The following is a 26,271-nucleotide window of genomic DNA, read 5'->3' as shown; positions in this document are numbered from 1 at the left end:
TTTAGAGGCATTCCTGAAAAACCTAAAGGGGAGGAACTATGCTTAGAGTGGGAACCAGATTTTAATTAAAGCAAGGAAGTCAGGCAAGAAGGAATATGGCATTTTAAGGAGCTAATAACATGGTACTGGCAGAACACCAAGAGTGACAAGGGATGAGTCTGTAGGAGCAGCGTGGACAAGGTAATGATAAGTCGATTGTGCCATGTGAAGTAACTTAAATTTTATTCTGAAAGTGATAAATGACAATGGAAGAAATGGTCAGATAATGTGTTAGGTGGTCTGTTCTGGTGGCTTTTGGAGGATTTTAGGGTGGGCAATAAATCTGAGACATTAAGGATTCTACTGAAGTCACCTCTGGAAGACATAATGAAGAGCTATTGAGGTTGTAACTGGTACACATGGAGGCAAGAAGAAGAAGGCAAGGCTGAGGACAATATAGCTGGACTTGTTGACTAATTAGAATTGAAACCTAATAAGAGGAGTGCATTTAGGATATCCCAGACTTGTGGCTGTGATGTGCCACTAACTGAATGATGGAAGTAAGACAGAGCTTATGTATGAGGAGAAGGGGGTCAGGGAAAGATGATAAAGAATTGAGCTTTGAACTTGCTGCATTTTAAATTCCCAAGGGAATGTCCTATAATTAATTGAGATGTTAGAATTAGCAAATTGAAAGTCTTCAGGGCAGAGTGTCAAGTAAATCCATGAGAATGAGAATATCTAAGCAGAGAACTCAAGAGCGTATTTCACATGTGGGGATGAAAAGACAGTAGAGATGTTTCCTGGTTCAGGGGTGGATGTCTTCAGATTAAGTAGCGATGAAAAGGACAAGTGTAAAACTCCCTGACATTCATTGTTTGTTTAAGTGTGTCTCTCTCTCTCTCTCTGTCTCTCACATACACACACACACACACACACACACACATAAATACACGTTAAAAATGAATAACTAAGGTTACCTTATGTGCCTTAGATACATATCTACCCAGTTGTTTACAGAGACAGAGTAAGAAACATAGCTGTATTTGGGGGGGAGGGTTCTGAATGACCTATTTTCAGTTTTGGATCTGTAACATACACTTTCTTGAGCTCTATTCTATGTGAAATTGCCCTTTCAGATAGCTAAATTTTGCCATGTTGTATAAACCGTAGGCATAAATTAATTTGGTACACCAAGTGCAGTCAGCTAAGATAAGGCATCTGGAAATAAGACCATGAGGCCTGGCTCCTTTTCTTCCTTCATTCAGCATTTCAGCTGTGCGCTCTTCTCTGTAGTGTAAATAACTAGAATTGTAACTTCTATTATCACACATTTTTCTAGTATCTACATGTAGGCAATTTCCATAACAAAAGATATTCCAAAAAGTTAGATTATGGATTTGAAAAGGAAAAAAAAAAAGGAAGACAAAAGAAGGATGGTTCTTCATAAGTCAGTGTATCCAAAGGAGCTGCTTTGGTTTTTCTTTTTTTCAGTCAAATTTCTTTGCCCACCCACAAGACCTCACAGATGCAGAAATAACAGAATATGCCTGCAGCCTGAGCAAATGTGCAATGGGATTGATGACTGTGGGGACAACTCGGATGAAGATCCCTGTGGTGGTAAATCCATTTAATGTGAAATAATTGATTCAGTGACAGCTACAGATAATATAATGATTTTACAGCTCAAAAAATTCTTAAAAGTATTTTCATGTGGCACGTCTTGGGGTAATTTTTTCAGGCACTTGATTTTTCTGACTGGGTATGTAAATAATCCATTAGCACTTCATTTGCATAGTAGAGCTATGCAACCTGCTATCCAGAGTCTCTCCAAGTCTGTGAATCTCCGTTGATTATAGGGACTTTATTCCAGAAAGTATTGCATGAGAAAAACAACACAGTGGTTTAAAATATTCTGTTAATTTCTTGAGCAGAGAGAGTTTATATAGATTGTATGTACTGGATGCACAATCGCTTCTTCACAACTCAAAAATTAAAACTCAAAAAACCAAAGGCTTTAGTAAAATATGTGGCAAAACCATTTGGTGACAGACCCTGACTTGAACTGGCCTGAGGTAATGTGTATTACTTTTTTAAGAAAATCTCTCTTAGGGTGAATATTCAAACATTTTCACGTGGAAATACAGTGCTATTTATTCTAGGGTAAATACCCTGTTGTTTTCTTAAAAATCCAAAATTTCAGGTTTTTTTTTTTTCTTTTGGCCCCAGGAGCTCCAAATAAAGGATTGTGGATCCATGATTTTGATAATATTTAGCAAAATCTTGAACCTGTTATATGCTCAATGAATTTGTTTTGAGTCTGTGAAGCACTGATCATTTTTTTAAATAACTCTATAGGTAAGCCTACATATAAAGCAAGACCTTGTAAAAAAGATGAGTTTACTTGCAGTAATAAAAAATGTATCCCCATGGACCTCCAGTGCGATCAACTTGATGACTGTGGAGATGGTTCAGATGAACAAGGCTGCAGAATAAGTGAGTTGGTTTCCTGTTAAAGTGCAGTGACACGCAGGTTCAATTTCTGCTTCAACATGACTAAAAATTCCTTTACTGCTGTGAGAAAAGATTGCTCTTCAAAATGTGCTTAAGTAATACTTTTTTTTAAGCCTCTGCCAAAGCCAACTTTGAATATCACTTAAATTAATATCAAAGTATAAGGTAGGAAAGGTTGATTTTGCAGTGAGCACCCTTGTTGAAGCTGAAGTTGAGAACTCAGTGTCGATATACAGACTTTGATATTAGCAAAGAAATCTATATTCCTTAATATTTTATATTACAAAATATAAATTTGATAGTTTCTGAATATTCGGTTCAGTGATGGTAAAGGTCTTAATTATTTATTCAGTGTTTTAAAATCATAATCCATTGCTGAGTCATTCTTAAAGAAGGCATCATTATTTAATTCATTGAGAGTGCTATACTATTTGAGTTGTGAGACCTTGATTGTTAATAATTTTGTGTTTATTGTTTGATATCTGATTTTCCATAATAAGAAAAACAATTAAACTTATGAACCTAAATTCAGAGTACTTATGAAAGTCACAAAATAGGTCCAAATCTGGAGTTTTACATTTTTTCTCATTTATGTATAAGTTGTTCCTCACTGGATCATGAGGCAGTAGGCACCAGGATATGGCCACGTATATCTCAATTGTGGTATAATTCCACTGGTGCATTTTAATTAACTATAAAATATTCAAGAGTCAGTGGGGATTAGTAATAGTTATAATTCTGATAATTAAGGTTCTCATATTCCTCAGTCATTTGATTTGGTCAAGTAAAATCGAGCTGATTCAATCGAGCCAAAATGTTTTCCTGAATTGGACATAAAGCGATGAAATTACAACTTACTATGCTGGAAATTACAAATAATACATAGTCTGTCCCAACCTGTATTGTAGCCCATGTATACCTGAGCATGTCCCGCACTCCTGTGTTACTCCCTATATATGTACCCAGACCAAAACATGCTTAAGAACTGAGCGTTTAACCTCTTGCTTGAGTAGCATGGTACTACCCTTGACTGAGTTCCTGAATACTAAGTTTAAGTTAGCAAAACAGTTTAGTCTAAACTATACTCAATGTAAATGAGTTTGGTTTTCATCTGCTTCTACACCTTTATAGGAAACAAGAGCTTACATGGAGAGAAGACCATAATCTTATACATTCAAAAAGAGTTATCTATGGAATAATAAATGTAATTTCAAATTAAGAAAAATAGTAAACTCCCGCTTCAGGAATTAGAATTATATTAGTTTTGATCATGTTTTAAAACCCTAGCTCCTGCTGAATATGCCTGTGAAGATAACGTGAATCCATGTGGAGATGATGCATATTGTAATCAAATAAAAACATCTGTTTTCTGTCGCTGTAAGCCTGGATTTCAGAGAAACATGAAAAACAGACAGTGTGAAGGTATAGTACGTTTCCTCAACAGCTTGCTCTTAAATCTTTAGGTTATAAAAGCCTCCCAAGGCTGCTAAATTGTGAGATGACAGGGGATTGATTTTCATCAGAACGGTGCGTGTCTACGGGATACCGTTTTACTTACGAGAGTGAAAGTCCCTGGGGTCAAGAGCCTGCTTGTTTGTACTGCTAAGCTAACCATTGCTGAGGCTTACAAAACCTTTTCTGTAGAGCAGATTCAGACCTGCAGGAATTTCAGTTGTATTGTTACAATCCTGTTTTGAAATGCAAATAACAAAATTGCTGGTTCAGAAACTATTGAAGAATTAGAGGCACTTTGTGAAAGAACATATTTACGATGACCCATTTCTCTTGAGTTGCGGCATTTGCAACACTGCAAAAGGTAATTCGCTTTCAGAGAATTGTGGGCTTTTGTCCTAACGACAAGTCTTAAACAGTGCTTTGTACTACCAAGAGTGTCTTCTAAAATTCAAAGACAGGATTTAAATAAATCTCTGTCAACTTACTTGGGATCATTTAAAAACTGAATATGTAGGAGAGCCAGAATCTCATAGTAAGAAATATCTAAGTATAATTTACATCAGGGCTCTCACTACAGAGCTGTGAAATACAGACCTATATGCACTTTCTGCCGGTTTCTTCACTAAAATTGATAATATTGTGGTTAAAGCCAAACCTAAATTGTCTAAGTCTGGCTTGTCCAGGGTAAATTCAAGTCATAAAATGCTTTCACCTACCAGCTTCCCTCTTTATTGTCTCTTTATGTTATTCTTGGGTAAATAAAAGTAATTTTACATTGTATCAATCAAAATGGAATTATTAAAATTAATTACACTTATGCAAAGGGGAAAGAATTACAGTCATGTTCACATGTACATTCTGAGTTATATACTTGTTTGGATTATTCATGACATTTTATTTCTCCATTAAAATAGAACACTGAAAACTGGCAACTTAAGTTTTCTGTTTTAGTAAAAAAGAAAATTATTTCTCAGGAATAGATTATTTCTTCTTTCCTAGACGCTTTCTGTCAGTTGTATACACACATAGACATACATGTAATCTCTTCAAGATTTTACTTTCAAATAATATTAATTTTCTAGTGCTTTTTGTGAATAGTGGGCTTTGTTTCCTATATATACTTACTAAAGTTAGAAATTCTGTTCTTGAACTTTTCTTCGATTTTAGTTATATTCCATGGCAAATATAACCTGCAAGCTACATTCTTCATTTAAATTGCTATGAATCCAGTATTTTTGTAGTGTAAATGAGTAAGTTCTGGACTCTAATAAAATTTGTACCTTCATGTAATAAATGAAGTTTTGATAATAAAAAAAAAGCATTTTGACTTGTGGAGAAGGAGAAAGACATTACCTTGATTTATAATCCAAAGAATTTAAATTTTTTGTGTTTTTTCTGTAGGTAGCTCAAAAAGAGCATAAGTAACCACTGTTTGATGTTCAAGCCAAAACACTTCAATTAAAATGTCTGAAGGGAAGAAAAATGTAAGGGAACAACAATCAAGAAATAGAAATTAATCCATAGTTGTGTGTCAGGCACTGTTCTAGGTACTGGACACGTGTGAGATTCCTCCATCCTCTTCAAAAGCTCCCGGCCCAGGAATTATTAGAAAGATGAAGAGAAAATGGTGACTCTGGCCAGTACAGTGCCATGTGAGGGAGCTGAGACTTTATCAAATTGTGCAGATTTTTGCTTATTTTGGTTCCATCTTAAAGAGGAACCACAGTAACAAATAATTCCCTGTTCAAAGTTATAGGAGCCAAAGCAAACAAAATTATTGTAATACTTTGTTTGATGGCTAAGTATTGATAAGATGTATTTTACTTATCCCTGGTACAGTATTTGTTAGCAAGTAAATACAATATTCTTTATCTCTTTACCTGATATTTCAGTCAAATGCAGAATTGAACTCATGAGAGTGCTTAAATTCACCTCGGGCAAAGTATCATAGTAGAGACAATGGAATCAGGAAGCCTGAGTTTGAGCCTTGGCACTGTCATTGGCAAGTGTCACTGGGAAAGTCCTTATCTCTACCACTGAGGCTTCAGAACACTGCTGAGCGCCAAACAAAAGACAATCACTACTGCTGTGTTTATCCTTAAATTCCTCTAATTCAGGGGAAGGATTTATCTCACAGATTTACTATGTAATTTGGGCAACTCTAAGTGATAAAAGGGGCAGAGGAATTATGCTGGTTGAAAGCAGAAGGAGAGGAGGTAACAAATAAGAAAGTAGATAATTCACCAGAATCACCTGGCCTCAGTCCTTGCCTTGCTTAAAACTTTGAAATATGAAGCAACTGCTAAGCCAAAGAATTTATTTCTTACTTATGATTTATATATATATATATAGACTTTGAGGATTTTGTTGTTGTTTGCTTGCTTGTTTAATTCACTTGGCCCTTCTTCTTAACAAAGTCACTTTGTATATTTGAAGCCAGAAGTGTGTTAGAGGTATATTTATATCTTCATTCTTTGCCAGGCATTGAACAAAATGCTGGCAATAAAAAAAAATGAATAAACATTAATCTATGATCTCAAGGGATTGACAGTCCATTAGGTGATGTAAATATGTGACCACATATATGAAATCGAGTATGAAAAATTCTGTAAGAGAGAAACTCCAAGATAGCAAAGAATGGAGAAGCTCTGAGATGGGTAATCACTGCTGTACACTGGCAGAGACCATGGAAGACTTCACTTCCGGTGAATCTTGAAAGATGAATAGAAATTCTCTGTGTGAAGATGAGCAAGGGCATATAGGACACAGGAATAGCATATGACATGTGCAAAGGAATAGAGGCAGGTAATCAAAAAACCTCAACGGGGGTTTATTTGAGTGAATGAAAATAAGAGGGAAGGGATAAATTGGGAGCACAAACAATCGAGTCCTAGTGAAACTATTGTAAGAAAATTGTTACGGCCAGAAAGCATTACATAGCAAGTCAAAGACTTAAGAGTTTGAAAAGACAGTGAAAGAATAGGGATAAGAAGTTGAAGGAAGAAAAACAAACATGTCTTTTTTGGCCTGGGGAAGAATGAAGGTGCTCACTGTGGGTATGATGATGCTATTTTGAACTCTTCTTTTCTAGACCTCAATGAATGTTTGGTGTTTGGCACATGTTCCCACCAATGTATAAATGTGGAAGGATCATATAAATGTGTGTGTGACCAGAATTTTCAAGAAAGAAATAACACCTGCATTGCAAAAGGTAAGATTATATAACCATTATTTTAAATGTTATTATAATTTTGCTATAAACATCTTATGAGGGGAAAAAATGTTTCCTATTGCATTTGAGCAATGACTTCATGCCTGAAAATACGAAATAAATCTGTTTTTAATACTGATTAATTTGGCCAATTTTTTTGTTATCATTCTTAATTAAACTAATCTGGGAAAGTTTATAGACCTGATTGTCAAATACATGGCTACTGTTAAAATAACTTTTGTGTTTGAAGCAATTTGTCAGAAGGGGTAAAAGTTTAAAAGTCAATGTGACAGAATATGAGATATCTTTCTTTTTGACCTGCTCTCAGTGTACTTGAGAAATCATTGCACCACTGGGATAACAATAACAGATTAGATTAAAGTTTAGCTTTATAAGAAGAATGGAATTTTAAATAAGAATTTAAAATAAAATTATGTTTTCAAATTCAGACCTTCTCCACTTATGAATATCGTTTTTTAAAAAATTAAGTGACATATATATTTGAGCTTTTGTAGATGGATTTTAATGCTCTTATGATTTTACTAAATAATGTTGTAATTTAAATATTGTTAGCTGAAGGGCATGATTAACAATGTTAATAAGACACTTATTACAAGAAGAAAGCAACATGTTATAGTGAATCAAGGGTGGGCTATGGAGTTAGATAAATTTGTCTGAATCCCAGCATTGCACCTTTCTGACTGTGTGACCTCAGGGAAGTTATTAAAATCTTTAAGCCACAGTTCCTCATCTGTGAAATGGGAGAACTAATCCCTACTTTCCATGGTTGTTGTCAGAGAGGAGATAAATTGTCAAAGGCTTAACACAGCCCGTATCACACAGTAAACATTCACTAAGTGAAAGCTGTTGAAACTGTAAAGCTGAACCACAACGCATGTTATTTTTTTTAATTTGCAGATACTGTATATACAATTCAGTCTTTCTTTATGGTTTCATTATTATTTTAATTAATATTTTCAGGATTCACATTAGGGTTTTATTTGTCTTGGTATGCAAATGACATCAGAATTGTATTGTAGCTGTCAAAACTTTTCAGGCTAGACGATTCCAGTTAGCAAGATTCTAGAAAATATTGAGATTATGGCACTTTAATGTAATAAATACTGATATCTTTGTATAATAAAAACAAAAGAACATTTGAGATATATGAATATTAGAAGAAGACTCTTCATCTTGTAATTTTTATTTCATAGCCTAGGGTAACAGTCACTCAAGGGCATAAACCAAATGCTCAGAAGTGTCTGAGGCTTAATGAGTATGTTACGTGGTATATGAATATTCACATAAAAAGCATTAAACCATAAGGTATTGCAACTTACAAAATAGTAATCCCTCTTCATAAAAAGGGTAACTACTACAAATACCTAATTACTAGCCATAAGAGAAGCTTTGACTTAGGAAAACCTGCATTAATAACTCTTAGAAGTGTTTAGGGACATGTGTTTTAGAAATGTGAAGACTAAAAGATGGAATAAATTTGGTTTAGTTTTATTGAGCAAGGAACTGTGTTAAGAATAACAATTCAAGATAATTTAAAAGTACAATCATTGCTTTTACATTAGTTGAAATTTACTTTATTTTTGTATTTTATTATAATAATCTCCAGGCTCTGAAGATCAAGTTCTCTACATTGCTAATGACACTGATATCCTGGGTTTTATATATCCATTCAACTACAGTGGCGATCATCAACAAATTTCTCATATTGAACATAATTCAAGGATAACAGGGATGGATGTATATTATCAAAGAGATATGATTATTTGGAGTACTCAATTTAATCCAGGCGGAATTTTCTACAGAAGGATCCATGGCAGAGAAAAAAGGCAAGCAAACAGTGGCTTGATTGTAAGTAAATAAAATTGAATATTTGAAGGTTCATACCTTCCTACTTCCCTGTTTTTTTTTATTATCTATCAAACACAGTATCTGATTATAAGTAGTAATGAACATATCCAGCAATTCCTCCAGGTATTCTTCCTATATAGAGACAGAACGTTTCCCTTCTCATTCTCGTAGCTGCATATAATTTATTTTAATTGCATGATATTAGGTTTTTCCTTCAATACATTTGCCTTAGTTATATAAGAATGTTAATTAATAATACCTAACATTTCTACCACATTTTATACTTTATAGTAGTTAACAGTATAATGTGAATGTGAGGGGTTTTTTTATTCCATCATATTGGGAACCATCACTTTGTTTTTACATTAGAAAATGAACTGTCAAAAATATGCAGGGAAAATGGTTTCATTTTTAACAATATCAGAAATATACTTATCTTCTAGGGCGAGAGATCAACTCAAAAGTGTAAGCATTTCTTCTGACTCCTAATAACTGTACCTCATAGAACATCCAAAATAGAACAGTATTGTTTGCTGGTATATGACAGACATGTTGATTATCATGGTTATTCCTTCTGACAAAAATAAACTGGAACATTTGTTTCGATTTGTGGTGGTGGTCTATCCTTTTTTGTTTTAGAGCATGTCAATTTATTGTGTATTTTATATTTTGAAGTAACCTGGCAGAGAAATGACGGATAAATACTTATTTTGAGTGGACCGGGTCCATTCCCAGAAAGTCAAGTGCTCGCACAGTAGGATGAAACTAAAGCTTTGTGTTTGAAGAGAATCACAGATACCTATCTGGAAGTCCTCACTACCTTTTGCAGTGGTATCTACCATGAAGATTTGAACTACACGAATATCATTTAATAGAAATCTGGAACACTATTTTTTATCAGCCGAAGATAGCAATAAGCTGGTTTTCAAAGAAGCTAGGTTAGATTTGAAAGTCAAGTTCAATTAAATTCACTGTGAGTAAAACTCTGTATCTATCAGAGTGTTTTTTTTAACTCCTCCCCCACCGAACCCAGTGTTATACAATAGCTCCGGTTCTATTAAGGATAATTCTGGACAGAGTTGAGAAATTTAGTAGATCACTTTGCCCTCCTTCAGTCACATATAATCCCCTCCTATCAGACCAGAAGACTGACTCAGTTTTGGCTAGCTTTAGCTTTCTTTATCTCTAAAACAGAAGTCTGCTTTGCAAAAACATTGTTCCTATGGTACAGTCTCATATGTTATTAATGAAGTGATAAAGAGCATATATTGTGGAGTTACACTACCTGGGTTTTAATCTTGTTTCTGCTGCTTACTGGCCTCTTAGCTTCTCTGTACTCTCCATGACATGAAGCTTTAGTGAGGAATACACACAAACATACAAACACACACACACACGATATATTTATATTAGTGGCCCCTAATAAGCACTGCAGAGGTTAACAGGATGATGAAGATGATAACGATGATGATGTTGGTGATGATGACAGTGATGTTGTTGACGACAACTGGCAACATGTTCTTCTCTAAAATGTGCTTTCTCATATTAAAAATTAATTGCAGCTTATACTTATCTGAATTTGATAGTTGCTAAAAATAGCTTTCTTTTTGACAATTTCTCAGTGAAAATTATTTGATAATTTTTTTAGCTTTGTTCTTAGGGAAACTGATAAAAACAACCAATAGCCTCTAGTGAACGGAGTTGATTGTAGGTCAGAAGCCAAATTTGTCTGTTAGCTAAATTTTTATTCTTATGCACACCAATATAGTGTGTACATTTTATTTGTATATAATATTTATGTATTTATTTAAATTTATATATTTTATATATTTTAATTTTATTTATGTGGTATAGAGTCTTTCATAATCAATGAAAAGTTATTGATTAGCCTTTATCTAATAGGATTTGAAACTCCATTACTCTTCTAATGATAGTAATTAGATGCACTGTATAATTTAGATTTTCTGTTTGTTTGTTTGTTTTTCTCTCTTCTTAGACCTATCCATGACTAACAGTATTCACTAGGAAGAAAAGTGGGTAGCAGTAGGGTACATTTTCTAGAAGCCCGTCATAGCTAACTAAATGTCTTAATTATAATATACAATTTAGAACCTCTGAACCATGAGTTTTAGCACCATATTCTGAGTCATTAACCATTCCATAGAAATTCCAACCAATGTATTATTAACAAAAAAATACTTAAGGCTACACTGATAAGAGCAATTATTTAACTTTTCTTCTTAAAGATTTTTGTAATCCTGATAGTTCAGTACTATAAATATGGAATAAATCCATTCTTACCACCTTAATTTAATGAGCAATGTGAGTTCTAGATTGATTAAATGGCTTATCTGTGGCCATGCAGCTGTAACGTGACACAATGAAGACTTGAACTTGAGATACCTGCTACATCTCTGAGTCTCAGCGTACTCGTCTGAAAAACTACTGTATAGGAAGTAGTTTCTAAAGTCCCTTCCAGATAGTAAATATGTATGATTTCCAAAAATATATTGTGACATAGTTTGTATCTATCTAGTTATTACCTGGACAATTTGTATTCAATCCTCTGAAATCCATTTTGTGTATAAAGGGTTGACTTTTTTTACCCTTATGAATTTCTCTGCCATGTATTATATTTGTTCTTCTAACAGTCACCAGCTAGTTATTCATCAGTTTAATGAACATGCAATCTATTTCACATAAGTTTTGGCACAAATATTAAATGATACTGACCTGAGAATTCCCCACTCCTCAGAAAAAGAAACTCCAGATTTTTCCCTAAGCTGAATATGGTACATTGATTTCTATCTCTGAATCGATAGGTGAAAGTCAGAAAAATACACAAATCAAACTCTGGATACTTTAGTTATAACCTCATTATCAGTGAACCCAGTGGAAGGAGTTATCCATGCAATAGGATGTCTTGAAAGCATATTCACAGATACTGAAAACACTGGGATGTTTTCATTTCAGTAAAGGGCAGAAAATACGTTATATCAGAAATCAGAAGAACATTGCTCAGACAACTAAATGTTAACTGAAGTCCATTCTAAAGGAAGGTAATTTTTAATATGATCTTTTTTTAGAAATCATGAAGGGGATTCTCTTCTGTAATCTGTGAAAATGGTTGGAATAGTAATAAGGAGTGCAAATTTAAATTTCAAATGCAGACTAAGTTATTTATAGATAGAAATGCTTATGATTTTCTACCCCCACCCCGGGCTATACAAAATGGATAGATTTTTTTTCCTCTAAGAAAATTAAATAATTTAAAACTTAAAAGACTGACATGATTCAATCTATATGTAAAGCATAATGATATTTCTGAATTTGAATTTTAGTAGTCAGAACAGAATATGATAGCTTCATGCAACAATTATACATACTTCCTGGCAATTTATCATTTATAGTATGAAATACTGTGCAGCAAAGCACATGATGGCAAGCACTATAAAGTAGGTCAATGCTTAGAAAAATGCAAATGATTTTAAGTATGCAGATTAGATTTTTACCATTAAAGAACTAAATATTCCTGAGCAAAACAAATGGTTCATCTGATCTGCCTGATTTTGAGAAGTGTCTACGAGATGCCCTTTTTGGCATATTGTCTATTATGCAAAAGAGAATGTTCAGAATAAACATGTTTAAAATTTTATTCATTAATAATTATATCTTTTTCTCAAAAAGTTGATTAGACATTTTTTTTCCTGAAAAGCTTTTAACAAAATATTCAACTTTTTTTTCTTTAATAGGTTTCAATTGTAATTGGAGTCCTAGCTCTAAACCTCATACCCAATATATGGGTCTGTGTGTACATCTTAAACACACACACACACACACACACACACACACACACACACACACACATGCACACAGAGACACATGTGCACATAAATTTAAAGGTATATGTATGTATCTGCACATAAACGTGTGTGTGTATACAAATTTTATCAAAAACTTCAAAGTCTTGTTTTTAGACATTTGGGTAGTGGTAAAAACTGATCCTTTATATTTTTAATGTCTTTTCTTCATTATTATAAATTTATGGCAACCATTATAACTCGTTGAAACTGCCTATACTTTCTCAGCAAGAATACTTTTAAAACCATTTGAGTTTATTCAAACCAGTCAACAACTAAAATAATTTATTATGATTACTTTGGAATAGGTCTAAACTATTCGATATTACATTATTGCCATTTTGTGGCTTGATTATTGTAGATTGCATAAGACAGGCACTCAATAGCACATACTGATTTGAGTTAAACAGTTCTGGAAGAGTTGTAATCGCTATTCAAAATGTTACTGATCATAAATCTTAAAAGACTATACAAAACACATGATTCTATAGCTGATAGTACTCAGGAAGTTATTAATCAGAGTATATAGCATTTTAAGGTGAACCAGTCAGGTTTTATTCATTCATACTCATAAAGTTTTATTTCAAGAGTTCTGATGGTTTTAGGTTTGGTGTTGGGTTCTTGGGACACATTGAAGATAGCAGAATCTTGTCCTCATGAAGTTTATATTCTATGGAATAAAGATGAAATCAAGTAATCTCATAAATAAATAAATACAAAAAAATTCCACTTTTAGAAAGTGTATTGAAAGAAACAAAAAATGAACTAAGAGAGAAACACTTGAATGTTGTAGGTTTTGGGTAGGATGATCAATAAAGGCACATTTGAAGAGAGGAGATACAAGCTAAGACCTGAAAGAGGTGAAGGAGGTAATGCCATTTTATTTATACCTACTAATGCAAGGTCTTTCCTGAAATGTTCTCTTGGCCTAAAAGGTTCTTCAGCCAGATATCCTACATGACTCAATTCCTGAAGTCCTTCAAGTTTTTGCTCAAATTGCTCAAACTTCTGAATGCATAACTTTGATAATTGCACTCTTTTGCCCTACTCCAATCTTGGGATCCTCAGTGCCCTGCTCTTTTTCATTTCCATAGTACTTACCTTTTTTCACTGCCATATAATTTATTCATCTGTTATCTTTATTATCTATTGTCTGCTTCAGCTTGCTATAGATAAGTTCCCAGATGGCAGGGTGTTTTGTTTTGCTTTTTCTATTTTGACCACTACTGCAAGCCTAGCATATAGAACAGGGCCTGTCATAAAGTAGGTCCATTTTTTTTTTTATTAGAAGCAATAAATGAACATCTTGGGTGTACATGACAGTAGCAATACTGATTTTCAAAGTTATCTTTTACAAGTTCTTCTCATCATTGGTATTCAATTCATTGCAAGTTTAAATATTTTTATCTCCAGATAAATCTTGTTTTTATCCACTTTTGTTTCACAAAAACCTAGGTTAAACTTTCACATTCTTCCTTCTAAAGTCCATTGAATAAGCCTCCTCTGAATTTCCTGTATCCACTTTTGGTCCCCAGATCCAAGCCATTCTTCACACCATAGTTAAAATAATCTTAGAACATTAATCTCATCATCATGGCTTCCTACTTAGACCTTTCTAATGGATTTCCATTGAAAAATCATTGTTTTACAAGCCTCTCCCTGGTGCTTAGCCTCACCCCCCCACACCCCTCCCATCTTGTCACACACCTATGAACATACACGTATACAACAGCAAACACACATTTTTTTCAAGCTATAGGTGAGTCATATTTCATTTACAAGAAGCAACTTCTCTTCAGAATCTTTATACATGCAATTTCCTCTGCTTCCCTCAATTATCCTTATGAATGAAAGCTCCTTTATTAAGAAGACATCACTTTCATTATTATTATGATCATTGAAATTGGTCTTGGTCTTATTTAGGCATTAGCAATCTCAGCCTGCATAACTTATTTCCAGGTCTTCCTAAAGGCCTAATTGAACTAACTGTTATGGTTTGATAGTGCAGGGTCACAGAAAGATTGACTACCATCTAAAGAATGTCAATTGTATGCCCAGAAAGTGGTCTACAAGGTGACCTCATTATTATTCCAGGTTCTGTTTAGACCTAGAAATTGAGTTGCTGGTTTACCTAGGGAGTAATGAAACAGCAGGAAACTAAGTTTAATGAATCAGGCAAGAAAATTATGTATAAAACTCAACGTTATGAATATGTACACACACGCATATATATTCATAATTTGAATGACTTTGATGGATGAAAGGCATTGAACTGTAAGATTCCAGTATCTTCTTAATTTTAAAGTTAGAATCCACTTAAAAGTTTTTTTTTAACTTAAAGGTTGTCCTCAACCTACCATTTTGCAATCGTGACTTTTAGATAGCTCTGCATTACATCTCATTTGTGATGCTTGTTTAAATTGTAAATATCAGAAGGCACCTTGCTTTCTTTATTTCAAATTATAGGGGAATAATGTCAATATTGGCCCCATAAGTACCCAAATTTTTTTCACTTACCTACTAATGGATGAAAATTCATAAGTAGCATCAGATACATCCTTAAGGCTATATAAAATATAGACTTACATAGAATGAATAATATTTAAGGTGTTATATAATTTAGTGTTTAGCAGCTAAGGACTTTTACTGACCATCTAATCCAAAGCTTTTATTTTTTAATGCTGCATCATTTATAAACTATTCTTAAACCAAGTTTCTGATTCAAAATACTGTGTGCTTTATAGTCTTCCATGGTATCTTTTGTTTAGCTGATAGTGTGAATGAAGGTTTTGAGAGTGGTTTTGCTTATTACGGAGTGTGGGTGGTAAATCGTAAATAATTTTAAAGAACACTGAGCATGTTTTTTAAAAATGATAAAATCACGTATAATATTGACCCTATCATCTAAAGACAAATTTAGTCCTTTCTGGAAATTGTCTGAGACTTATATACTTTTATTTGGTTTCCTTTTCCCCTAACAGGAGTTTGTGCCAGGTTGACATGGCCCTAATATAGATAAATATAGCCTTAAAATTATTCAGGTTGAAGTAATCTTTTCTTGAGAATAGAGTTTCATCCCTGAAGTGGTTTTGGAACTCTTACATATTATAGCTCTAAATATAACTTTTTCTTGGTTCTTTTTGGATTTCTCCATTGCCATGTGAGCTTGATTGAAATAATAAATATCTAGATATTTTATACTATTACTAAGCCACAAAATTTAGTAATGTTCAGAGTTTATGTAGTCATTATTTTATTGTTATTGCCTGGTTTATGAGGATTTACTCTGATTCATATTTTGTGGACCAATATGTAAACAGGCTTATCATTCAGTGTCCCGCTACCCCTCCCCACCCCCCCCACCCCCACACAAGCTCTTAAGCCTGTCTTTACATCATTGGTTTTTAATAGTATCAAATCAGGGGTTAGTTAACTTTAGTAAAATGAACTGAATTTTCTTTTCTTAGATGTACACAAAGATAAAAATTATGAATGAAATGTGGCCCCTTTGATCTATCCTTGTGTTAACTATATTTTCTTAAAGCATAGTGTTAACTGTAGGAATTTTTGTTTAAACAAAGATGGTATTTCCATGGCTCACATGCTTCAATTCTCTCACTTTCCACTTTCCTTGGTTGAAAACTCACATCACCAGTGACATATCTTTAGTTTACTGAAGCTGGGAGTGTGACTGAGCCTTACAATCCACAGCTGTAAAGATTTAGTAGTTTAAAGCAGTAGCCTCTAATTTTGCTATAATCAAGCTGCCAATTTTTCTGTAAGATTTTAAGTGTTCCATTCATTCGACTAATGTATCTCTATAAAGAAGAATGCCTCAGGCCTCAAAACTTTGGCTGTATTTGGAAAGCTTATTAGGAAAGAAATCATCTGTCTGGAGAAAGCAGTCGAAAAGTGCCTTCTACTTTGTGCAGCAATATGAGCAATGCCTTTTGTCTTCTGCAGGCTCTGAAACATGGCGTATTTCATTAGTGCCTCTCCTTCCCTGGCCTCTCTGTCTAGTGTGCTGGCCAAGGGGGCAAATGAGACTTTCATATTTTCTTCGTATTTCCAGTCTGATGTGTTTAGTTCTTTTGTTTTCTTTCCAGTCTCTTTAGAGGCAAATGGCTTAACTTTCCTGCTTGCTTTTCATGTCAGACTCCATTCAATGCCAAGAACCTCGGTTTACGTTACCTGTCTCTTCCCACTTTTTAATATGTAACTGATTGATTTTGCACTTCTCCATAAATTGTCTGCACATTACACCAAGATCCAATAGTAATTTGCCTTTAACTCTCCTACCAACATCCATTCAATAGGAGAGCCCCTTTTCTATGGCTAATTTTATTCACAGTCCTGGTCAAGCAGTGAGCAATACAAAGGGATTCTTTCTTTCCTGTAGAACTCACTAGAAAGGTGGTTTCCTAATTTGACCAGCCCATGGGTTCCTTTACAATAGGACCAGCCTGTTGCAGTCTTGTTGGTGGTCAGTTCTGCTCTTTTCAGTGTGAAGCACTATCGAGCATTCCATATGAGTCACTGAGAATGAACACCTAGTAGCATCTTTCCCCTACTGCCCTTATTCTCTAAGAGTTCTCTTGTCACTGATGATTCATGACTTTAGGTTGAGTTTATTGGGTGGCCATCCTTTGCCCTGTGTTCTAACTGCTTTAGTTCACATTGGAACAACATTAGGGATTCCTTGATCAAGGAACCAGAGAATAACTGTATATAGATTTAAATGGCTCTATAACTCATCAATATCTCTTGTGCCTAACAGTGAAAAGTAACCTTTTCCCCTTTCCTTATATGTCCTTCACTATAGTAATGTGACCTAAATTTAACATATCCTTCTGGAATTCACTATTAATAGAATTTTCACCAGACAGCTTGCCTGAAAAAATCAAACTTCTGAATGTTTTATGATCATTAGGAATTTGGCTTCTTAATTGTCAGTAGTCCATCTTTAGAAATATAGAATGGAAAGATAATCAGCCTTTTTTTTTTTTTTGAGCATGAGTAAAATAAAATGAAAACCTTAAATTTAACAAAGTGAAATATAGCACAAAATATGTCCTGTTTTAGCAAGGATACCATTCAGATAGAAAATCATGTATCTATATTAACATCTGATAAAGGGAAAATAGGTATTTTTCTATGTTCATGATAGATAACAGATTATCATCTTGTTTGCATGCTAAAAGTTTGCTCTCAGTGTTAAAAAATGACAAATATGTTCCAGCAGGCTTTGCACAGTTTATTATGGTTATTTTCTCCCATTGTCTCTCATGGTTAAAAATTTATGACTTACACTGACATGCCCACGCCATTTGTTGATATATTTACTTTTAAATGCTGCCAAATTGGAAGAAAATACAGTTAATTTAAATGATACTGGAACACTTGAAAATGATTTTGTGGCTTGGCTAGGACAAGTCTCTATATTCTGCTCATTTATGAATATTATTTATATGGCATGTTTACAGCACATTGTATTGCAGAGTGCTTTTCATTTTACTTCAGTTAGCTATAAGACATCACTGGGTAGATGGATAGTATTTATCATTGCAGTTGAGAAATAGGTACTGTAAAATCTCATAATTTTAGTTTTAAACCAATAGGCAAAAAATACTGATAATAAAGGTCCTTAGAAATTTCTATGGGTTCTGTGTCTAGTTCAAGCCATGTTTTCCTTTCTCTAGATCCCGGTAATCACACAGCAGGCAGTGACTTGCAATTCCTGTTTCTTGACATCGCATATTCTTTTTGAGAAGTTCAGTTTCTTCTCTTTTAATCCAAAGTCCACTCCTTTGTAAAATGTGTTCATGACTAAATCACACAAGAAACTGTCATGTGTTAAAAACTCGTATTTCCACTGGTTGCCAGGTCCTAACAATGCTCTTACACATTGAATACATGTCTAGTTATAATCACCTTCAAATAATTGTTTCCATTCTTGATATAATACCCCTGAGAACTCCTTCTCACTTTTGGTTATGCACAATAAACCTGACCATGTCAAATTAATTACTACACGAGTTACTGCTCAAAGTGGTCAAGTTAATTGAAGGGCACAGAGCACACGTTATTTTCCTTGCTGTCTATTCCCAATGAACTCTCTTACCTTTGTCTCACAGTCATTCAGTAATACACTATTACATGGAAAATCCAGGCTCGGAGGTTTAGTATAAATGACGGAGATTGTAACTTTTGTCAAAAGGCATTCAAATACAGTATCTCTGTAAGTGTGTGTATTTGTATTAATATTCTTTTTCAGTTTTAATCACATTATGTATAGTAAGGATGCAGAGAAATTGGCACTTTCTTAAATTGCTGAAAAGAGTGAATATTGGTACTAACTCTGAAAAAAAAGTTCTAGCTGTATCTATTCAAGCCAAAAGACATGTACAGGAAAATTCATGATTTTAATTGTAATGGCCTAAAATTGTAAATGATCCAAATGGATATTGCCAGTAAAATGTTAAGCAAATTAATGTATATTCATAAAATGAAATATTACCCAGAAATAAAAATAATTAATAACTGACATGCCCAGCAATATGGATAAATTTCACAGACATGATGCTGAGTCAAAGATGTCAGAAATGGAAGAGAATGATTCCTTTTATCTAGATTTGTTTAAGCTGATCTATGGTGTTAGACATTAGAACATGCTTACAGTAAGAGGAATCTAACTAGGAGAGGTTGCAGGTGAACCTTCTATAGTCCTGGAAATATTCTAGCAGGATGGTAGTTAAAAAGGAGCAGTGACAGGAAAAACTCCAGGGAGTTGTCTACTTAAGATTTGTGAAATTATATATCCATAAAACTTAAGAATAAAATGAAGTATGTCAGGTATTTTAAGAATTTATGTAACAATGAACACCTAGCCATGTTACTATGATTCCCACACAATGTCAGTGTATGGATATAGAAAACTCCACCAATTTGCTTTTGAAAATACTGTTTGTTGTTTTGCTTTCTTTTAGTGTCCTGAATTTAAAAGGCCCAGGGACATTGCAGTGGACTGGGTTGCTGGCAATGTTTATTGGACTGACCATTCCAGAATGCACTGGTTCAGTTACTACACTACTCACTGGACCAGCCTGAGGTTCTCTATCAATGTAGGGCAGCTGAGTGGCCCCAACTGCACCAGGCTCTTAACAAATATGGCTGGAGAACCCTACGCTATTGCTGTAAATCCTAAAAGAGGGTAGGTGATGATTTGGTTATTTATGTTTCCTGATAGGAGTATCCATTTTTAGAAACTGTCTGATCTGTGCTCTGTAGCGTTGTTTCTGCAGGAGTGTTCAACATGTAACAGATTCACAAGACTTCTGAAAATCTGTCTATTCCTGTGCAAAGGCATGTCCTTTTCACACTAAATGGTGGAGCAAAATGTATTTTTTTCCTCAACAGTTGATACTTTATACATTTAGTGTATGTGTGTTTATGTGTGCTTTCAGAATAATGAAAGTGATGATTAAACATATAGCCATTATTCATCTAAAATTGAATTTTTGAGGCATTAAATGTAATGTTAAACATATTAAGTATAGATTATTAGTGGTTTTGGCTATATCTGATAATTTAAAAATGGAGGCATATGTATGAACAAATTTAAACAATTTAACAGAAACATCTCCCTTATTTTACTTGATTTTTTTTCCTTTCTTTATTTTTTACTTATAAGCAATGACCAAAAATGAAATAGGAAAGTGTTGAATAAAAGTCCTAATCACCCAATAAAGTGGATCATTGGATCCAGAGTAAAAAGAGGCAAATGTAATTTACTCACTAGAATTGTGCAGTGTGGCATCTTGTAAGTGAGAAAACTATTTCTGTCTGAGAAAATAGTTACTTTATTGAAAAAAGAAAGCATTTATTGATGCATCTTCCATAATAAAATGGATATTCTGTCACAACAAGAAGATAGTTTCAAGTGTTAGAAATATTTTTCTTCTCAAATTTAAAGGAAATTTTCAAAACTGAACTTTAGATATCAACTAGTGAACTACATACAGTGTGTCCTGCTAAACAGTGGCTCTCAAATTTTAGGGGATGGGTAAGACTGTTTAAAATGATTCCTGGGGCCCTCTTTTATAGGAGCTCACTCTGTAGGTTTAGAATTGGGTCCAGAAATCTGCTTTTTCAGGGACTCTAAGGTGATTCTGATGCATCTGGTCTGAAGAGATTCTGTTTTGGCGCAGAGTTGGGTTATAACAGCGCCATCACCAGGCTAACCGTCTTGACCTGTCTCTTCAGGATGATGTACTGGACTGTTGTTGGGGACCACTCCCACATAGAAGAAGCAGCCATGGACGGTACTCTGAGAAGAATTTTGGTACAGAAGAACTTACAGAGACCCACAGGTATAATACGTTTCCCACGCAGCCTGAAGTGTGAAGCATTATGCTACGTATAATAGCGTTGCCATTCTTTCTAGTTTCGTTGGTAATATAATCCTTTTTACAAGCAGATAAAATAATTTATAGTATGACTTTACAAAAGTCATTAACATTTCATGCCGTATTTTCCCAACTTGAAAGTCAGGTCCTTATCATACTGCCAGTGATATTATGGGGATATTATTTGAAAATTACCTAAGTTACAAGGCTATTAGTAGAATTTCACCTGCATGAAATTTTGACAGTTTATAGCGCTGTATTAGGGCATTTTTACAGCTACGCGTTAATGATGTTAGACTACATGGTAATATTCCTGGAGGATAAGACAATAAATGGACAGAGAGGTGGGAAAATATAAATAATTTTTGTGAAAGACATTCACAGCTCTTTTCAACCTGGCTTTAATCTCCCTTCCAGCCACGTCACCTAAACCACCACTCCACACCCTCTGTACTTCCAGGACCACTCAGGAGCTCAGGGCTTTCTCTGCAGCCCTGTTCTTTCTCCCATGCCATTTTCCTTTCAGATCGCCCTTCTAGAATGCCCTTCCAACTTTTGTGCACCCAGATGCATCTTACTGATCTCATAAGGTCTAAATTGATTACTTATTTTCACACCACAGATGCCTTATAGATTTTGTGCATCCCTCCCACCCCCACCCCGTACATCCCCATCGAAAGGACACAGTACATTTTCTATAGCATATATTATTTAGCAATTATACTTTGTTGTGTCTTTCATAGCTGAAACTTTATACTTGGCACTTATGTATTTATTGCTTGTAATGTGCTTTCTGCCTTTTCCTCCAATTAGATTGGTTTTACTCTTACAGAAAGGAGCAATCCTTGGAATTTAGTTTATTTATGTAAGTGTCTCTATTCAGTAATTTAACAGATCCTAATTGAACACTCCCCTGGTACCAGAAATTGTTCCAGGTGCTGAAGGAACAAAATCATGCCCCTGTGAAGAGAGTTTCAATTCTCTTGAAACTTACCTTCTCAAAGAGGATAGAATGTATAGGATACCTCATGTCAGGTAGTTATGAGAGCTGTAGAGAAAAAAAATAAAGGATGGACAGTTATGGGGGTATTTTAGTTATGATGATCAGAGAAGTCATGTCTAGATGTTGATATTTGAGAAAATAACTGAATAAAGAGAGATAGCAAGCTATGGGAATGTGAGGAAGAGCTTTCTAAGCAGAGAGAATGGCAAGTTAGGAGTTAGGAATGAGCTCAGCATGTGTGAAAAACAGCAATAATGTTATGACAGTGGGCCCTCCAAATTCATGGCAGGTTGAATCCACGAAACCCACAGATACCAAGGCTGGCCTGTACTATGCTGTTCTATGTACTGTGCTCATAAAACGTGAGCATCTGCAGGTTTTCGTGTCCACAGGGGATCCTGCCACCAGCCTTCTGCAGATACCAATGGACGGCTGTATGCCTAGAAGCACGTGAGCGGTGCGGGAGAATGGTTAGGGTGGCAAGGTGACCAGGGACAGATCATCTAGGACCTGGAACTCCGTGATAAGGACTGGGTTCTATTGTAGTCTTAAGGGGAGCCATTGGCAGGTATTGAGGAGAGTAGCATAATCTGCTCAAACACTATTTTATTTCTTAAAGAACTTGGTACTTCTTTTTCTAAATATTTAACTATTTTAAGACTTATGAAAAGTTGCAAAATTAATAGGAAATTTTCTGATATTAACATCTTACATAGACATAGAATACGTCACCTGATTTTCATTTTAAGGAATGTCTGAGGAAGTAATATTTGGAATTGACAATTTCAGTATTCTTAGGAGGGAGCCTAAGACAGGGATTCTTATGAAGTTTATTTATGACAGGAGTGCTATTCAGCAGACAAATGTGAAAGATGGAGACAGAAAAGGAAACAGTCCCATAAGGCTATGTCTCGGATAAAGTCTGGCCTTGATTTGAATTAAAGGGTATGTACTTTGGAGAATAAGTCCCATGACAGGCAATGGGGTAAGCTTTTTGTGTGCCTCCTCAGTCACCGGTTGGCCTTTGGGCTTTAGATGTTCAATCAAGGCAATTGGTGTCAGTTGAGCTCAACTCACTGGAGAAGGAGAGCCAGTGTGAGTCCTTAGCTCCCAAAACAACAACTGGGGGTGGGTACCCCTACCTAGTAAAGGAAATTTGGTCTGGACACTGTAATGTCTCCTACATTTGGCCAAGTGAAAGGTGCATGTATTGAACATTTTCCACGTGCTAACCTCCTTGCTTAGTGCCCTGGGTAGCAATGATGAACATGGTACAGTCCTTTTCTCACTGAGTTTACATTCGAGAAAGAAAAAAACAAACGAGGCATGCTCAGTAGTAACTGCAGTTTCAGCATGTGAGAATTGTTACATACCATATAATATCCTGGGAGGTCAGAGTCAAGAAAGATTATATTCAGTACAGGAAAACTATGTGAAAGGTGTCGCTTAAAGAAGTATTGAAAGGTGGACAGATAATCCATCATGGGGTAGATTTTATAAAGATATTCTTTGGAATCAGATACACCTGGTTTTGAATCCCCAGGGGTCACTTATTAGCTGTGAGGTCTCAGAAATGAACTCATCTTCAAAGGTTGACTTTACCATTAGCAAACCAAGGGATAATAATAGCTAACTAGAAATCTTGCTGTATGCATTAAATGAGCCAGGGACCATAATGTGGAGAATATGACATGTTCCATGATATTAAGAATCATGATAAACCTAGAAGAGGACAGGGTAGGTAATGTAAGATGAGCTGAGAATAGGGGGCTTTCAATGGGAAGGTGTTCAAGTATGATTTTTTTAGGCGATAACGAGCCACTATACCACTTTGATTCAAGGAGTATGTGAACAAGGTAAGTCTTCAGGCATATTGCTATGGTAGCTCTGTGCCAATGGAATGAATAGATACAGAGACCAAAAGGCCAGTTAACAATCCACTGAATGGTCCTGATGAGAGTGGAGAATAGCATAATTAGAATGATAACAGTGATATAAAAAGACCAGGGCTTATATGGGAAGCAAAGCAAAGTTAGCATTAGTAGCATTTATTGAATGGATATGACAATACAGGAGGAGATAGGAAATGTCTCCAAGAGGGATTAAAAGTCAATAAATTAAAATTATTCTTTTGAGCATCTTCTTGTTGTCTTCCTTCATCTCTCCTTTCACTAAAAAAATATTGGATGCTCACTATGTACCAGGCACTATTAGTCTTTGGAAATGAGGATTTCTGCACTTAAGGAACTTATAGTCTAATATGGGGGTCTGTAGAAACAAAAGCAAAAATGTGAGTGTGTACGCGTGCGTGTGCATGCACATATATGCAAATGTATGTAAATATCCCTACTAGAAAAGGATGGAGTGCCTCAGAGGTGTCACTTTAATTATAGTGGAGAGCAATCGCTTTTGGAGTCTTGTGAAGATTAGTTGCTAAACCATATGAAGGAGTGGGAATAGGGAATGATGATGCAACACCAAGTGGAGAACAGGTCAGGAGAGCCCTGAAGTAGGAAGCAGAATTGAAGGAAAGCCAAATAGCATAATAAACAAATTGGAAAGTGACATGAAATAGGCTTAGGGAGGTGGATAGAGGCCAGCCCCTGCAGGCTTTAACCGGCCACGGCAAGTCCCACTGACTCACGTTAAGCAAATAACAGGATCTGGTCTGACATCCATAGGGACGTGCCAAGAAAGTAGCTGGTAGGAGCGTCTCTGCCGCATGTGTAATGGGCATAGTTTTCTTCTCAGCAATTCTGCCCTGAGAACTCCTGCCGCACTTACAGGAGTAGACTCCTAGAAGACATTTATTCATTCATTAGCTGATATTTATTGCATATCTAGTGTGTGTCATGCACAATGCTAGGCATTTGGAATATAGGAATGAGCTTGTGACCATCGATCCCTGCCTTACTAATGCTTGCATTCTCCTGGAAGGCAGAGGACTGAGATGGAGGACAGCAAAAATATTTTAAAAGTAAGTTATAAAGTAAGTTATGAGGTGTTTAGTACCATGGAGAGTAGAGTGAAAGTAGAGCAGGAAGAAGGGTCAGGGATGGGGAGGGTAGGTTGCATATAGCATCGTTTGATCATTCAAATAGGAGTTTGGAGAAGGTGGCATGTGTGATGCTGTCACTCACAGGCAAATGTTGCACTTGTAGACAGGACCCAACCTAAGTCAGTCAGATGGAGACACCTCACAGGTAATTGGAAAGTTTAGTTCTGGAGCTCAATGCAGAACTAGAAATTTAGTTTGGGGAATTAACAATGGAAAACTGATCACTCAAAGTTGCTGGAGTTGTTATAAGAAGCGTAATTTATATTCCGATTCAGTGAATTGTGTGCTGGTTGAGTAGCAGGCTTCATGAGAGCAGGAACATGATCTGTTTGATAGTTTGCTACATACCTAGTACTTGGCAGCGTGTGGTGCAAGGGAGTTACCTTATGAGTATGTGCTGGGTTAATGAATTCTGTGTCAGATAAGGATACTTTCCAGTTTTCACTTCTGTAGGAAGGTATGTAGAATTACATGAGTTTTACTTAAATACCATATTATTTGATATCTAAGAGCTTATTTATGTTGCCTTTAGCTCCTCCCAAATTGTGGCGATTTCTGAGAGAATAAAAAAGTACACACACTTGCCCTGGACCAGTCATAATTATCTGATTCATTCAGCAAATTCTTGGTCCTTGGCCAACAAAAGATCTCTATTTAAATAAAATAGATAAAAACTTAAGCATTATTTTTCAATTCCTTGATGCATTATTTTACTAACACTCATGCACATATATATGCAAAGCAACTGTAGCCTAGTTTGGAATCTAAGATTTTAAGTAGGCAACTTGTCTCAAAAATACTTTCAACAATTTTCTAAAAATAAATTTGACATAGTGCTAAATATTTTTAATTTTTCGGACCCCTCTTATCACCTCTTAAATCATGAATATGGTAGTATACACTTGCTGGTTATTGCT

At 35.1% G+C, this 26,271-nt stretch overlaps 1 protein-coding gene across 4 annotated transcripts in view; it reads left to right on the top strand.

Moving 5' to 3' along the window:
* LRP1B (LDL receptor related protein 1B) overlaps nt 1–26,271 on the top strand; it is a 1,592,931-nt gene that overhangs the window by 1,481,865 nt on the left and 84,795 nt on the right. For 3 of the 4 annotated variants that reach the window (XM_064484732.1, XM_031451350.2, XM_064484731.1), the window contains 7 exons: nt 1,474–1,599; nt 2,338–2,475; nt 3,781–3,915; nt 7,040–7,159; nt 8,787–9,028; nt 19,875–20,098; nt 21,151–21,257. In XM_064484732.1, the coding sequence (XP_064340802.1) occupies nt 1,474–1,599; nt 2,338–2,475; nt 3,781–3,915; nt 7,040–7,159; nt 8,787–9,028; nt 19,875–20,098; nt 21,151–21,257 (1,092 nt within the window). Of the gene's footprint in view, nt 1–1,473; nt 1,600–2,337; nt 2,476–3,780; nt 3,916–7,039; nt 7,160–8,786; nt 9,029–19,874; nt 20,099–21,150; nt 21,258–26,271 lie in introns of those variants that run through there. The other variant, XM_064484733.1, reaches the window with a different exon arrangement.

Source organism: Camelus dromedarius, chromosome 4 (genome assembly GCF_036321535.1).
Source record: "Camelus dromedarius isolate mCamDro1 chromosome 4, mCamDro1.pat, whole genome shotgun sequence".
In the NCBI taxonomy this organism is placed as follows: domain Eukaryota; kingdom Metazoa; phylum Chordata; class Mammalia; order Artiodactyla; family Camelidae; genus Camelus; species Camelus dromedarius.
This window is presented reverse-complemented; position numbering and strand designations above follow the sequence as displayed.